This window comes from Rhizophagus irregularis, chromosome 23, assembly GCF_026210795.1.
Source record: "Rhizophagus irregularis chromosome 23, complete sequence".
Taxonomy (NCBI): domain Eukaryota; kingdom Fungi; phylum Glomeromycota; class Glomeromycetes; order Glomerales; family Glomeraceae; genus Rhizophagus; species Rhizophagus irregularis.
In genome coordinates, this window is record NC_089451.1 from 2,409,035 (window position 1) to 2,424,101 (window position 15,067).

At 27.6% G+C, this 15,067-nt stretch overlaps 3 protein-coding genes across 3 annotated transcripts; 1 reads left to right on the forward strand and 2 right to left on the reverse strand.

Annotated features, from left to right (window-relative positions):
• Positions 1-134: 134 nt before the first annotated feature.
• Positions 135-1,197, reverse strand: OCT59_015505 (uncharacterized protein; the record flags this gene model as incomplete). The annotated part of the gene is made up of 5 exons (XM_066140056.1): positions 135-237; positions 387-462; positions 549-815; positions 967-1,005; positions 1,095-1,197. 5 exons carry the CDS (start codon positions 1,195-1,197, stop codon positions 135-137), a joined length of 588 nt encoding a protein of 195 aa, XP_066002873.1.
• Positions 1,198-7,188: 5,991 nt separating this feature from the next.
• Positions 7,189-12,647, forward strand: OCT59_015506 (uncharacterized protein; the record flags this gene model as incomplete). The annotated part of the gene is made up of 13 exons (XM_066140057.1): positions 7,189-7,506; positions 7,580-8,356; positions 8,441-8,591; positions 8,664-9,753; positions 9,830-10,121; positions 10,196-10,324; positions 10,411-11,285; positions 11,358-11,382; positions 11,462-11,561; positions 11,651-11,953; positions 12,035-12,343; positions 12,469-12,498; positions 12,635-12,647. The coding sequence occupies exons 1-13, from the start codon at positions 7,236-7,238 to the stop codon at positions 12,645-12,647; spliced, it is 4,365 nt and encodes a 1,454-aa protein (XP_066002874.1). The 5' UTR covers positions 7,189-7,235.
• A 1,215-nt stretch (positions 12,648-13,862) lies between these two features.
• OCT59_015507 (uncharacterized protein) lies at positions 13,863-14,205 on the reverse strand (the record flags this gene model as incomplete). Its single annotated transcript, XM_066140058.1, has 2 exons — positions 13,863-14,075; positions 14,158-14,205. 2 exons carry the CDS (start codon positions 14,203-14,205, stop codon positions 13,863-13,865), a joined length of 261 nt encoding a protein of 86 aa, XP_066002875.1.
• Positions 14,206-15,067: the final 862 nt, after the last annotated feature.

A 15,067-nucleotide genomic window follows, 5' to 3' on the forward strand; every position in this document is an offset into this window, starting at 1 on the left:
ATTAAATTTTTATGTTGGTAAAGCAAAAAAAAAAAGATGACAAAATAGTGAAATTAATTACATGTACTTATAAACTAAAAAATACCGTCAGAGTTTATGTTCAAGAAAGAAAAATATAATAAATCAGTTTATGCTTATCTTGTGGATCGGTGATATAAGGTACCGGGCAATACAGAATTTGTATGAAAGGAAGACGTAAAGAAAGAAAGAGAAGACCTAGATGGAGAGAAGATAAACCTAAAAAAATGATGACGAAAAAAAATAAAATGAAAAACCAAACACGCAAACCCACACCCACCCGCACTCCCAACCCACACTCCCACACTCCCGCACTCCCAACCCACACTCCCACACTCCCGCACTCCCAACCCACACTACCCACATACCTAAAGAGAGATGAAAAGAAAAAGGGCCTAAAAGAAGATCTAATAAAGAGAAGACCTAGACAGAGAGAAGGTAAACCTAAAAAAAGATGACGAAAAAAAAATAAAATGAAAAACCACACACGCAAACCCACACCCACCCGCACTCCCAACCCACACACCCACACTCCCACACAACCCACTCCCACACTCCTACCCACACTCCCACACCCACCCGCACTCCCAACCCACACTCCCACACTCCACACTCCCACACTCCCACACCCACCCGCACTCCCAACCCACACTCCCACACTCCCGCACTCCCAACCCACACTCCCACACTCCCGCACTCCCAACCCACACTACCCACATACCTAAAGAGAGATGAAAAGAAAAAGGGCCTAAAAGAAGATCTAATAAAGAGAAGACCTAGACAGAGAGAAGGTAAACCTAAAAAAAGATGACGAAAAAAAATATAATGAAACACCACATACACAAACCCACACCCACTCCCACACTCCCACACGCACTTCCACACTCCCAACCCACACTCCCACACCCACCCGCACTCCCAACCCACACTCCCACACTCCACACTCACCCAAAGAGAGACGAAAAGAAAAAGGGCCTAAAAGGAGATCTAATAAAGAGAAGTCCTAGACAGAGAGAAGGTAAACCTAAAAAAAGATGACGAAAAAAAAAAATAAAATGAAACACCACAACACAAACCCACACTCCCAACCCACACTCCCACACCCACACCCACACCCACTCCCAACCCACACTCCCACACTCCCAACCCACCCGCACTCCCAACCCACACTACCCACATACCTAAAGAGAGACGAAATGAAAAAAGGGCCTAAAAGGAGATAAGAAAACTATGAAGAAGATAGGTTACTACTACCGCATTAAAGTGTGTGAGTGAGGTTTCTTATATATAAACAAAATAAAGTTAAAAATAAAAAAGAAACTTTTGAAAAATATCCTACGCGTAGTGTTTGAAACGCCAAAAACGATAAGAAAACACGAAGAAGATGGGTTACTATGGAAAAAAAGTAAGTTTTCATTCGAGCTTTCTTTCCTTTTTTTTGAAAAAAAAGAAACATTATTTTTTTTTATGGGTTACTATGCTGGAAATGATAAGAATGAGGGGGAAAAAAGGATATTTTTTTTAAAAAAAATTTCGGATGGAGAGGTATTTTATATAAAAAAATTGTCATACAAAAATTTTTTTTCCCACGGAGTTTGCGAGTTTGCTATAGTCAGAGCCAAAAATCGCGTCATGATCAAACAAAAAAATTTTTTTTTCTGTAAGAGATGACTCATGATTATTGATATTATTGATCATGTGATCATGTGATGAAAAAATAAGCTTCGATATATTGAGCATAGCGGACATCCCTATTTTATCACAATACTGTTGTTGATCATTTGCTGATCATTTATTCAATTATCACATAATATAAATACCGTTGCTAAAAAAATTTACATAATAATATATGCTTAAATTTCACAAATAATTTAAATTTAGTTTTAATTTATTGTGTATTAAATTTCGTTAGAAACTTTTTAGCTTTTATTATTATTTGGCATATATTTATTCATTTTACGAAATTATTCACTAATTATGTTACTAATAAAAAACCTGCATTATGAATCAGATCACTGCATTATTTTTTTTATAGATTCTACATAATATAAAGAATATTTGTGCAAATTCTTAAGTTTCGCACTCGCATATTCATTTTCGCACTTTAATTTTTGTCTGATGATCAGCAATAATTAGTGAATTATCATATACAAATAATATATTTATAATATTAAAAATTGTGCTAATAATTATATAATTAAAGTCATATAATAATTTAGTGTTTTTACTTGGATTCCATTATTTTTTTGCCACATTATTTGAAAAATATTTGTGATTTTGCAATAAGTTTTTAAAATCCGGAATTAGTGATCAGCAAATGATCGGCAAGGTGATATGAGCATGTCCACTATGCTGATATATTGGATCATGCATATTGCATAAAATTTTGAAGGTCCGCTTATAAGATTTATAAAGTAAATCAGGTTGTATATTATAAATATTATAGCAATATGGCTTTTATTTTATTTTAACCTTTACTCCGCAGCTCCTGATCGTCAGTTTATTTGAATGATAAGATAATTTTTATAGACAAATGTTAGTGATAGTGTACTCGGAAACATAAAACAATATTATTTTCCTCATTAAAATTTTAATATTTTTCCGATAATAATTACATTTTTTTTTTATGTCGCGATGATATCACGTAATAGAATATTACAAAAGCTATTACTAATGTGTTACTTAAAAAAATTAGGGGTATGTTTACGTAATTTTTGTATTATATAAATAATTAATTAAGAACTTATATTTTTTAATTAGTTTCACAAAGCAATATTTAATAAAAATATATCTTTCATTGATCAAAAAAAAAAGACATGGCGTTCATGCGTTTCGGAAAAACGTCAGGAAACGTAGAAAATATTCGGAATATTATCGGAATATCATAACGTTTACAAACATGAATCATCACATACTCTGAAAGTTTTCCGGATAACACCTGAACATTTTAAAAATCTCGGACTTTTTTTTCATAGGAAAAAAAAAATATTGACGTCATTTTTTTGTCATTTTTTTTGTTAAAGAAATAATAAATTTTTGAATTTTTTAGATAAATATTTTGAATTTCACCCGCTTATATCATGTTACATTATTTATTTAATACTCAGTACTCGGTAGTAGGTAGCTTAGGTAGCTTCTGCGTAATGATCTACAGTACTTTTTATAATATCAAAATGAAAAAGTAAACCAAAGTACCAAAGTAAACCATTGCGCGTTATGATTATTTTAATAAAACAATTTCAGTCATTATTTCAAATAATTTATTATATGCCAAGAAAAATCTTTCGTTTCATATTTTAAAACATTTATTTTATTATAGAATAAATCGACCATTTTATATTTTGACCCTGCATATTTTAAAAAAAATTAAACCCCCTCTTCTTATTTGTAAAATTATTTGTTTATTTTATTATATTTTTTTTTCTTAGGTGATTGCATATTTATCACATAAATTTTGTAATTGTATTACTACTTAATAGAGATATAATGCATATATATTTGCGAAACAAATAAATTCAATCCGTAACACAATTAGTATATTAATAACCTTTTCAATACATACATAACCTTTTTTTTTCTTCTAATTTTTCAAAAAAAATTATATATATATATATATATATATAAATAATATTTCATTATTTTTAGGTCTTTTAGTCCTTCCGGTTCTGCAATTAAGGTTCAGTTGTTTTTCACTTTACATTTCGTTTTTTATTTTTATTTTTATTATTTTGTTTCTGTTTCATATTTCGGTTTTCACTAATTTTATTTCATTTTTTTAGATCTTTTAGTTCTCTTCGGTTGTACAATTAATAAAGGTATGTTTTTTATTTCTTATTTATTTTTTTATTTTGTTTCTATCTTATAATTCGTTTCTTACTAACTTCATTTTTTTTACTTTATGGTTTATTTTTTACTTGGTTTCCTATCATTATCTTTTGCTACCCAACCTCCTATCATGATCATTTTTTTATTTTTTATCTCTCATCATTTTTCACCTCCTATTACTTCTTATTATTACATCTTTTCATTTTCCATTATTTCTTTTTCTTTCCTGTTTATTTCCTATCATTTCTTTTTGTTTCTCATGACTCCTTTTCGTTCCCATCACTCCTCCCCATCTTCCTATTACTCCTCTTCGTCTCCCATCACTCCTCTTCATCTTCCCATCACTTCTTTTTGTCTCCCATCACTCTTCTTCATCTTCCTATTACTCCTCTTCATCTTCCATCATGTCCTATTTCTCCTTTTTGCTTCCTATCACTTCTCATTACTCTTTTTTACTTCCTTTCATCTTCTATTACTTCTTATTACTCCATTGTTATTTCATTTTTTATTAGCATCTTTTTTCTTGATCATTGTAATTTACTTATCTTTTCTTTTATTTGTATCACTTCATTAAAAAATAAATACAGTGATTTTTTTCTTTAAAATCGTAAATGTGTGATTTAAATTTTAATATTTACAAATAAATTTTATTAGATAAGATTATTTTGGATAAATATGTTTGCAAAAAAAATTTTTTTGAAGTTTTAGCCGATCAAAGATTAGCTAAGTTTGAAAAAATCAGCCGTCAGCCGATTAATAAATTTACTCTTTATATATTGTACATCATGTGACATATTTAAAAAAAACCCAGGTGACAATCGCCTAGGCAATTCCCAATTATATTTACAATAATGTAGTTATTTATATATTAAAGATTTGACGTTTAAGTGTAGAGTGAAATTCGTATTAATTAAGAAAAAAAATTAAATAAAAAAATCAAAATAACAAAAAAAGTGTTATAAAAAAAAATCAAATAAAAAAAAATCAAATAACAAAAAAAAGTCATAACGGGAAAAAATATTTATAAAAAAAATTACGTAAAAAAATGGGTTTAGTCTATAAAAAAAATATAACCTTCTTAATTTCGGTAACAATATTGATGATCTGCAATTCGGAATTCATACCTTGAACTTACCGATATTAACCTAAATAATCTAGAAAATAAGGAGCAAAAAAAAACTTACGCTAACATGGAATAGATTAGGCGCAAGCAGAAAATATATTACACAATTCAAAACTATTTATACATGCTACTCTAAACTTCATGTATTTTTTTAGTTATATAGATAGATTTAAATTAGTGGTTATATATTTTTATATATCATATGTTTCTAAATTTGGAGTTTTCTTTCCCTGGCTGGAACTAACTAAATAACTAATAGTAATTAACAATTCATTTTATTAATTATATATCATTTTTAATATTTAATAATCCGCCGCTTAAAATTTTGCGTTTTTTTCGACTTTTTCGTGTATTATCCCGTGACATTTAAAACACTTTGCCATAAATTATAGTGTAAAAATATTTTCTTAAGAAATTCTTTATGAAGTTCGAAATAAATATTCACCATGACTTATTATTGAACCAACCATATTCTTCAATTTTCGGTTAATTCAAATCTTCGATATTTTATCGCAAAGCACGAGATAGTCGAGATATACTCAATAAATCTATTCACGTGACTAATTAAACGTTGGTTTACAAAAACCCATATAAATCTATCATCTTTCTTCACTAATTTGGTTAGTGGTCTAGGATTTTCTATAGTACGAACATAGTCCTAATATCAATCTTAACCCTTTTACGGTTTCAGGTTGATTTAGTTTCAATTTCAATCGAAATTAATTGATTGTATTATTTAAAAAGTATTTATATTCAGTTATTTACTATACCAGGGTGATTCAGAATAAAAATCCGTTATATTATTCCCTGTAAAAAAAGCCGATCCATTTTTTATATTCCATCTTTTTTCCGTAAAAGGCTCATATTTCCGGAATTAATAGCCTTATATCACGGAATTTATCAAATTATTTACATTTCCGTGAATGAATCCGGGAAAGGCTCATTTTTACGGAGTTTTTACAGAAATAACGGATGAAATTTTTTATAGGGGTTTGTATATTATTTATTTATCAAAATTATTGGACATCATTATAAATATTTGCTACATACTAAAATTTTTTTTTCTGTCACTAGTTGATTCTGCGTAAGTTTATATGCGTGGGTTCATTTATATACTAATCAATTTGGATTTTTTTAATAGGTTTTCGCGTTTGATAATGAAATTTATTTGAATATAATTATTATATGTAACTTTACTGTTTCTGATGTATATAATAAATTTGATTATACAAGTGTGACGCTTATGATTAAGCTTATCTTTTGCATACTAACTTTTTTAATAACTGTATACGGGTTTCTATTTGAAATTCATTATTTCCATTCTAAAACTAATTAAGGATCCAAATTATTCATTATAAACCAGTTTACAATCAACGATTGCAGTACATATTAAATGGTGCATTTCGTTATTATGAAAACTCCGGTAAACATAATCAATCATTTAATTATAAAATGAACAATATTAAAATTCTATTATGCATTATAAATGATTATTTACTAAAAATAACTATTTTTTTTAAGCAATGAAAGACCATATTTCAAAGTGGAAAAATCGTATTTTAACTAAAATCATTATAGTAATTTTTTGGAATTAGTTTAGTATTAGTTTCACAACCACTGTGTTACATGATCATCTTATACATACCGGTCTTATTATCTTATTAAAAAAAAATTTTTTTTTTTTTTTCCACAAAAAGAGAAATTATTATTATTATTTTTTTTGGCATTTTTACCACAAAAAGAGAAAAAAATTAATTTGTAATATTAAGTCTACTTTTACTATTCAATTAAAAAATTCGCTTTCTCTTACGTTAATAGATTATGATAGAATATATTAATTTTTATTTTGAAAATTTTTGTGTAAAAAATGTCATATTCCGTTTTATGGTACAATGGTTTCATCGATCATTAGAGAAAATTAATAATTTAATAATCGGGGGACGGACTCCAAAATTAAGTAATTAATTCCTTTTGAGATCATGTAAAGTTAGTAAAGTTAGTACATATGCATATCTACGAACTTTATGTCACATAGACTAAGCCAATTACCATTGACAACTATGTAAATCTTATTCATATACTACTTTGAATATCACTTGGAAAGAATCATTATTACTGCAATAGGAGGAAACTTGAAAAACAAAGATCAAATATGCGTGGAAAAAAATTTTCATAAAAAAAAATATATTTATATGAATACTAAATATAAGATCCACCTATTCAATTTTCTTTTTTCTTTACCTCAAAAAATTATAAAACAAAAAAAAAAATGATTGACGAAGTGAAAGACAACCCTGAAACTAGGACTTCAATAGATTATGAGCAAGAAGTCATAGTTGTTAAAAGTTGTGTTAAAGATGTTGATAATACTTTTAATGAAACAATCACTAGTTACGAAAATGCAAGATCGATTAAAAGCAAAAAAATATCGAGTAGAAACATAATAAGTTCTGGTAGTGGTATCACCCTTTATGAAAAAAAGAAAGATTATCAAATCGAAATTTGTCAAGATGGAAAATTTGTCGCTACATTCGATACAGGTAATTTCATTATTTCATATTTGTTGTTATAAAATGATCAATTTTAACGTTTAATTCTTTCTTTTAAAACTAGCAAACCTTCGCATTAGAATATTGAAGAACACTGATCGTCGTCCACTTAAGAACAATGATCATAACGAATCCGATGAAATTAACGAAACGATTGTACATTTTGAAATAAAAGATGATTTTACTATTTGTAAATTTTTTAATGAGGGCAACGATGAGGTCAACAACCAAGAAGAAGATGAAATAATTAATTTTAATAATAACGCCATTGATTCTTCAAATAGTGACGAATATAATGAAACCAGATTGAGCGATAGATGGTCTTTTGATATATCTAATGTATGCAGGAAGAATGATAATAAATACTTCATTTTTGTTGCCGTATCTAATATAGATGATGAGGATATGAAGAGTAAAACAGAAGGAAGAAAGAAAAGAAAAGGAACTACCACCGTCTACCGCGTTGAACTAAAAATTGATAAAGGAAATTATGTTTTTAATAAAGATACTAAGACTATTGTCTATCATATTTATGGCGTTTCAGGATTATGTAGATTTGTAGAAGTATCCAAAAACAACGAAAATACAGAAGTTTCTAATTTAAAGAGTGAAAATAAATATTTTGCGTTAAGAAGATTCATAATATTGAACTTTGATGGTATACACAGTTTTAATTGTAAAGATGATTTTAATTTTTATAAGAAACTTAATTATCCGAAACGTGTCAGAGATGAATTAGATTTGTCAAAAACATTTGATTGTATGAACCCACTTCGTTCGTGTATTTATGATAAATATTTTTTGGTTGAACACTATAAAGATAGTGTACAATTACTTGAAGGTAATAATCAAATTTTAAAAATTTTATGTTTATTATTATATAGTAGTAAATTAATTTCAGTTCATTTTAATTTTTCTTATTAAGTTTACGATCTAGCAAAAATGAAATTAGAAACAATTACGAAAAGAATAGAAAATAGTCATTATAAATTTGCAAGAAAATATAACAGAAATAATTTTTCGATAAGCGAGAACAAATTACATCTCTGCTTTACACGGGGACTTCAATCTGTAAAGTAAGTAATTCTATCATAAAATCAATTTCATATGAATTCAATCAACTAAATTATATATTACGCTTATTTAAGGATGTATTTTATGGAAAACGGTTTGGAGGCCATATCAAAGAAATTCGATGAGATTGAAAAAATTCACTTAATAGAATTCATTGAAAGAGATAGGAAACTACTTGTAATAGGTAACAGCGCCTCAGAAGAGAAAAAATTGAAGCTTATAATCTGGAACATGTACAATGTTGGAGAAATTGAAACAATGATGGAATTAGATGATTTTCTTACGATAGATAATTTAGGTACTCGTTTAGCCAGAACTTCGGGAAATCTTTTACAAGTTGATAATGAAGGAAATGTTAAATCTATTCTTAAAAGGCTTGACAAATTATTAAAACAACAACAAGAAACAGAAGACAATAAAGGATTAAGTGATTTAGATATAAAACGATTAAAAGTTATAGAGCCTAATGAAAGACTTATTGTACATTATAATGAAAACATAAATCCAAATTTCAAACCAACATTCATTATGAAAGAACCATGGGTATTGAGTGATTATGAAAGAAATTCATTTTGTCTTTATCAGAATAAAAATGGATCAGAGATAGAAACTTTACAACTTATAGTTGGTAGATCTACTATTCAAGTTTGGCATCAAATCAATTTTGACGATAAAAATAAAAGCAAGGACAAACTTCCTAACAAAGGAGAACCATTTCTTGAATATATATGGACAAATGGTATTCCGGTAAATCAAGAAAGTGAAAAAACAAGATTACAGATTGAAAAATTTGAATATGAATCGAATGATGATAAATTAAATGATTTTAAATTAACCGATTTTTGCTTGAAAGTTTATTGGTACGAAGGAGTTTCAAAGGACGTGAGTGAAGATGAACTCGGAATAAAAAAAGATGATGATCATATTGAAATTAATAAAATGGAAAAGGAAAAGGACGAAGAACCAAGAATGGAAAGTAAAAAAGATAGAGAAGCGATAATCGAAATGGGAAAGGATGGAAAAAATCAAGTGGAAAGAAAGGTAAAAGAAATTCGACGGCAAGATATTATTGAAAAAGTTAATGCAGTTAGACATGCATGTAAAGCATTGGAATTTATCAATAAACGTACGAAATTTCTTGTAAATTACACCAAAAAACATATCGTAAGTGTTTACTATAACGAATTCATATATATTCTTGCAAAATAACTGAATTAATATTTATTTAATATTTAAAAAGTGTGAGGAAATGGTTGCATATATTAATCGTATAATATGGAGATTTATCAAGTACAAGCCTGACGACTTTAAATTGCTAGATGTCCGACATAATGTTATGAAAAATTTGATTCTTGGTGATTGTGATCATTTGATAAAATTTATATTATTTGGAAATGATGATAACGATAAAAAAGCCAATAAATTACATATACCGAGAAAAACATTTTGGAAAAAAAAGAAGACTATAAATGACGATACTGAAAAGTATGAAATAACGAATGTTATGGAATTAGCGATCTATCATTGCAAAGGTAAATTTTAATTAATTAATTTTAATTATTATATATATCAAAGAACAGATTGTTTAACTTTTTTAATAATATAGGTCGTGAAATTAAAGATACCATTATTGTTGCTTATCTTTTAGAATATTATACTAGACACGCAATAGACTATGTAGGTTGGATGAGTACCGTTTCTAAGGCGCTTCCTCTATTATTTAAATATAATTATGGTTCGTTATTTTTTTAGTTGATCTATTTTTGTTATACAGTAGTTCGGAAAGGATTTAAAGTTTAACGTAATTTTTATTTATGACAGATGATTATGTCAAAAAATTATTTCGTAAAGAATGTTTTGTGAATCAAAATTATTTTCCAGCAAAAGATCATTATAATATTATTCCAGAAGAATATCAAAAAAGACGTGGAATGAAATTTAGAGCGTTTGAAGTCAATTTATATTCTAACAAAATTAAATGGTATAATGTGGTTTGGAAATTATTAAAATCTTACAGAAATAAAACGTATAAATTTTTTGGAGATATTGATAATAATGATATCGAAAATCATCCATTAGCTTTACGAGTGGTTCCGCTTCCTGAATTTACTGTAAATTGTGCTCCTCAGCAAGATAAATCAAAGGAAAAAATTTTCTTAAATATTTTATTATTCTTATTCATACCACGATGGTACAATGTTGGTCGGAAAGAAAAAAATAAGTTGAGCCCTTTTTTTAGGGTAGTGCGTTATGAGGACAATGACGATATTTATGACAATCCAGCAACCGAAGCAATAATAGACTTTCGTTGGAAAAGAGCGAGAACTCACTTTTTCTTGCTCTTTCTTCGATTTCTTCTTTATGTCCTTTGTTTTGGATTAGTTAGTTGGGCATATTTAGATAACACCACTATTATGAATGTAGATTTTTTAAAGACATTAATTGTTGTATTCTACTATTTAGCAGCTTATTTATCCGCTACAGAAGTTATACAATTAATCTTTCATGGACCCAGAAAATATTTTGAAAGCATATATAATATTTTTGATATATTTTCAATTGTATTTCCTGTGATAGTAATGTCAATAATGCTTAAAGATTTTCGGTTTTCTGATGGTTTTGGAAGCGTCGAAAAAGCTGATACTGGATTAATTGTGTTGATAGCTTCTTCAGTTTTTTTCCTTTGGATTGAAGGGGTTAGTCTTTGGTTTTGCAATTCCGCATTTAAATTAGCTAATATTATTTAATAAACTCTTATAATTTTTTAGATTTCGTATCTTCGCTTAATACCAAGTAAATATAAATTTTCTTTATTTGATTTTCTTTTACGAAATGAAATTATTAATAATCATTATCACTTTTTTTTTATTAGACATCGCCATTTACATTTACTATGTTATAATTATTACCAAAACCGTATTTCCATTTATTTTATTTAACGGCATCGCAATAATTGCATTTGCACATACAATGTATTACTTTTACTTTTAAAATTCAATTAATTTATATATTTTTTAAATGTAAAATAACAAAATTTTATTTATATATATACTGTACATAGGTTTATTCTGCTTAAAGAGACAAAGAACATTAAAATTAAAGATTCAACATTTAGTGGAACCGCTACAAATCCTTTAAACGGACAAGAACTTAATGTCTCAATGAAAGCTAATTTTGATCCTACAGATCGGAACGATAATCCATTTTCATATTTTCCTACAGCAATGGTAGCTACATTTTATTGGCTTAGTGGTGATTATGTTCAAAGAGACGCATTTGATTCTTGGGCTGTTGAAGTATTTACCTTGATCGCCAGTATCCTTTTAGTAATTATTTTGCAAAATATGTTGATCGCTTTTATGGGGTAAGACGTTGTTCACTATTATTTTATAGAACATATAAAAATTATTTTTATGCATTTTATTTATTCATTTATTTACTTTAGTGGTGTGTACGAAAAAGCGGCAACTAAAGGTAGACAAGCTTTATTAAGATTTAGAGCAAATCAAATTGCAAATTATGAAGCATTATATCCAATTCATTTTCCACCTATTGAACGTGATCCCAAATACATTTATTATGTTGGTCAATCTAAAACTTTTGAAACGTGGTATGAGGATAGAAAAGATGATTGTGCTATTTTTAAGGATTTTGAAAAGAAATCTACTTTTGAAGAATTCGTTTTTAATGAAAAGAATTACGATAAATTTTCAATTTGGGATTATGATGTTGATATTGAAAGTGAAATTGAAAAGTTCAAAATAATGAAGAACAGTTTAAATGATAATATCGAAAAAATGATAAAAAATCTTGAAGATCGAAAAAATAATGATAATGCCAATGATATCGATATTGATGAGAAAGTTAAAATGTTGAAAGCTATAAAAAATTAATTTATATATGCTGTAGGTGCGTATTTGGTTATTATATTATATTTCTCTAATTTTATAATTAGTATTTCAATCTTGAATCTTGAATCTTGTATTTATATATTTTTTATATCACGTATTTTGACCTCAATAATCTTTATATTCTATTTCATTAGGTTGTTAGAGTAAAATATTAGTTTCTTTCCTTAAGAGCGAGTGTTGGTGTTATGAGAAACGAATGATCCACAATCACGTGATATAGCCAATAAATCTCTAGCACGTGACTAATTAAAGTGATTGTCTGATAGCACTTTCTTTAGTTAAAACTTTAATTAGTTCTTATTTGAATTTTTAACAATTAACACTTAAATGACTAGTTGAAATCAATTGATTGACTAAGTTAAAAAGTATTTAGTTCTAAACATTAATAAACAGAATTTTTAACTATTCAAATGTTCGATGTCATTACGAAATACGTAATACAGTAGTAAGTAATACACGGCGGTCGTCGTGTTATAAATAACTAAATTTTACAAATTATGAGGTTTCTGCAAATTATTTATTAATTTGATTTTTTTTTTCTATATACTATTTAATGAAAGTATAAAGAGTTCTTTTTATTTTTACTATAATAGAGTTACTCAGAAATAAGAAAATACGTTATAATACATAGTAGTATTATTTGTATATTATTTATTTATCAAAATTATAGGACATCAGAAAGTAAAATAAAAATTATAAATTCTATAGTGACTAAAAATATTTGCTATCATATACTGTATATTCTTCTACTACTAGTAATTTGAATATTACATGTTGTATCATGTCCTAAATCTAATTTAAACAAATCTAATCTGAAACATTAGAAGAGTATGATCTATTTAATGAACATGATAAGGTTTGAAATATGATTAAGTTTCAGATATGAATTGTATAAATTCATTCAAAATTGGAGCTGAAACATGATCGAATTTGGGGGATGTGCATTGCGTATGTTGATTGATGCAAGTTTGATATACGTGGGTTCATCTATAACCAATTAACTTGTTAATTTGGTTTTTTTATAAGTTTCGCATTTGATATAATTAATTTTTTTATAAATTTAATAAAATTTATTTAAATATAACGATTATAAATTATTCTGCAAATGATCTACTATAGTTATTGTGGCCTTGTGACTAGATGCTTGATTCCTATAAAGCAAAATCTAGTTATAAAAGTGTTGGTAAGTTAAGTATGGTAACTAAATCAGGTTATAAAACTACTTACACCTTCAATGTTCATATCTTCATAATAGTTATTGGGTTCATGATCGTGATCAATCACTAATTTCGTGATGACTATTTGTGCCATTTATATTATTTTGCCCTAAAGCACCTAAATCCCGTACAGCAACATTATTCATCATGGTTTGATCATTACCATCATTTTATGGTGATTATTTATTATGCCATTTATATTATTTTGCCCTAAAGCACCTAAATCTTGTACAGCACCATTACCCATCATGGTATGATTATTATCATCATTTTCGTGATGACCATTAACATTAACATGTAGTTGTGATTGTGAATTCAAAACTTTACAAGGATGATAGCTACTATCACGAATACAACACTGATGATGGGGATGGCGAAAAGATGATGAAGAGGATGAGGGCCAATACTAACACCAGAGTCGGAACCGCCACCAGAACTACCAGAACCACCACAACCAGTGCCATTCCCAGCATCATTGCCAGAACCATTGTTATCAACGGCTTTTATACTATCAGAACAGTACCAGAACTGATACTAACACTATCATTATGATAATCATAATTGTCAACATGATCATAGTCTTGTTCTTTGGAATCTTGACAAAGTGGACAATATAGATCAGGAAAAAATTGGTTTTGTTCAATACAGTTTCGATGGAATAAATGTCTGCATGTTAAGATAGTGATCGTTTTAAAAGTTGTGGTAGTATGTCCTCTTTGCAATTTCCATAAAAATATAAGTTTTGAGGAGCTCCTTTAACTCATAAATCTATAATAAAAATTTAGTTAATATATATTGCAAGTTTAGAACTTACTGTTATATCCAATATATGGTTCGCGAATTCTGTGATTAGATATCGTTTGCAGAAGTTGATTTCTTAAAATTTTGAAAAAATTGAGGACAAAGATATTTGGAAATCAGTTTTTTTGTTTTTTTTTTTAACTAGTAAGGATGTAGGGAAAGACGGGTTTTAAGTTTAATACAGTAATAGTAAAAGTATAGGTTATTAAGCAATTACGGTCTTTAAGCCTTCATATATCTTATGATTACAAATCAAACGATCAGTGCAAACTTCCGATATGACAAACAATATGAAATTTGGATATGCGTGTCCATTTGATATTAAGCAACTATGGTAAGCTTTTAAGCCATATATATATATCTAATTATAATCCACATCGATAAATATTTTTATTATTTATAAGTTATAAATTAAATCTTTTAATTTTAAAATGTTTTATATTCATGTAGAAATTTCATAATTAAAAATTTTCTTTTTCGCAATATGGCGATAAAATAATCGTAATATTCGAAATCATCACAATTTTCAACGCGGCTTAGCTTTTTTCT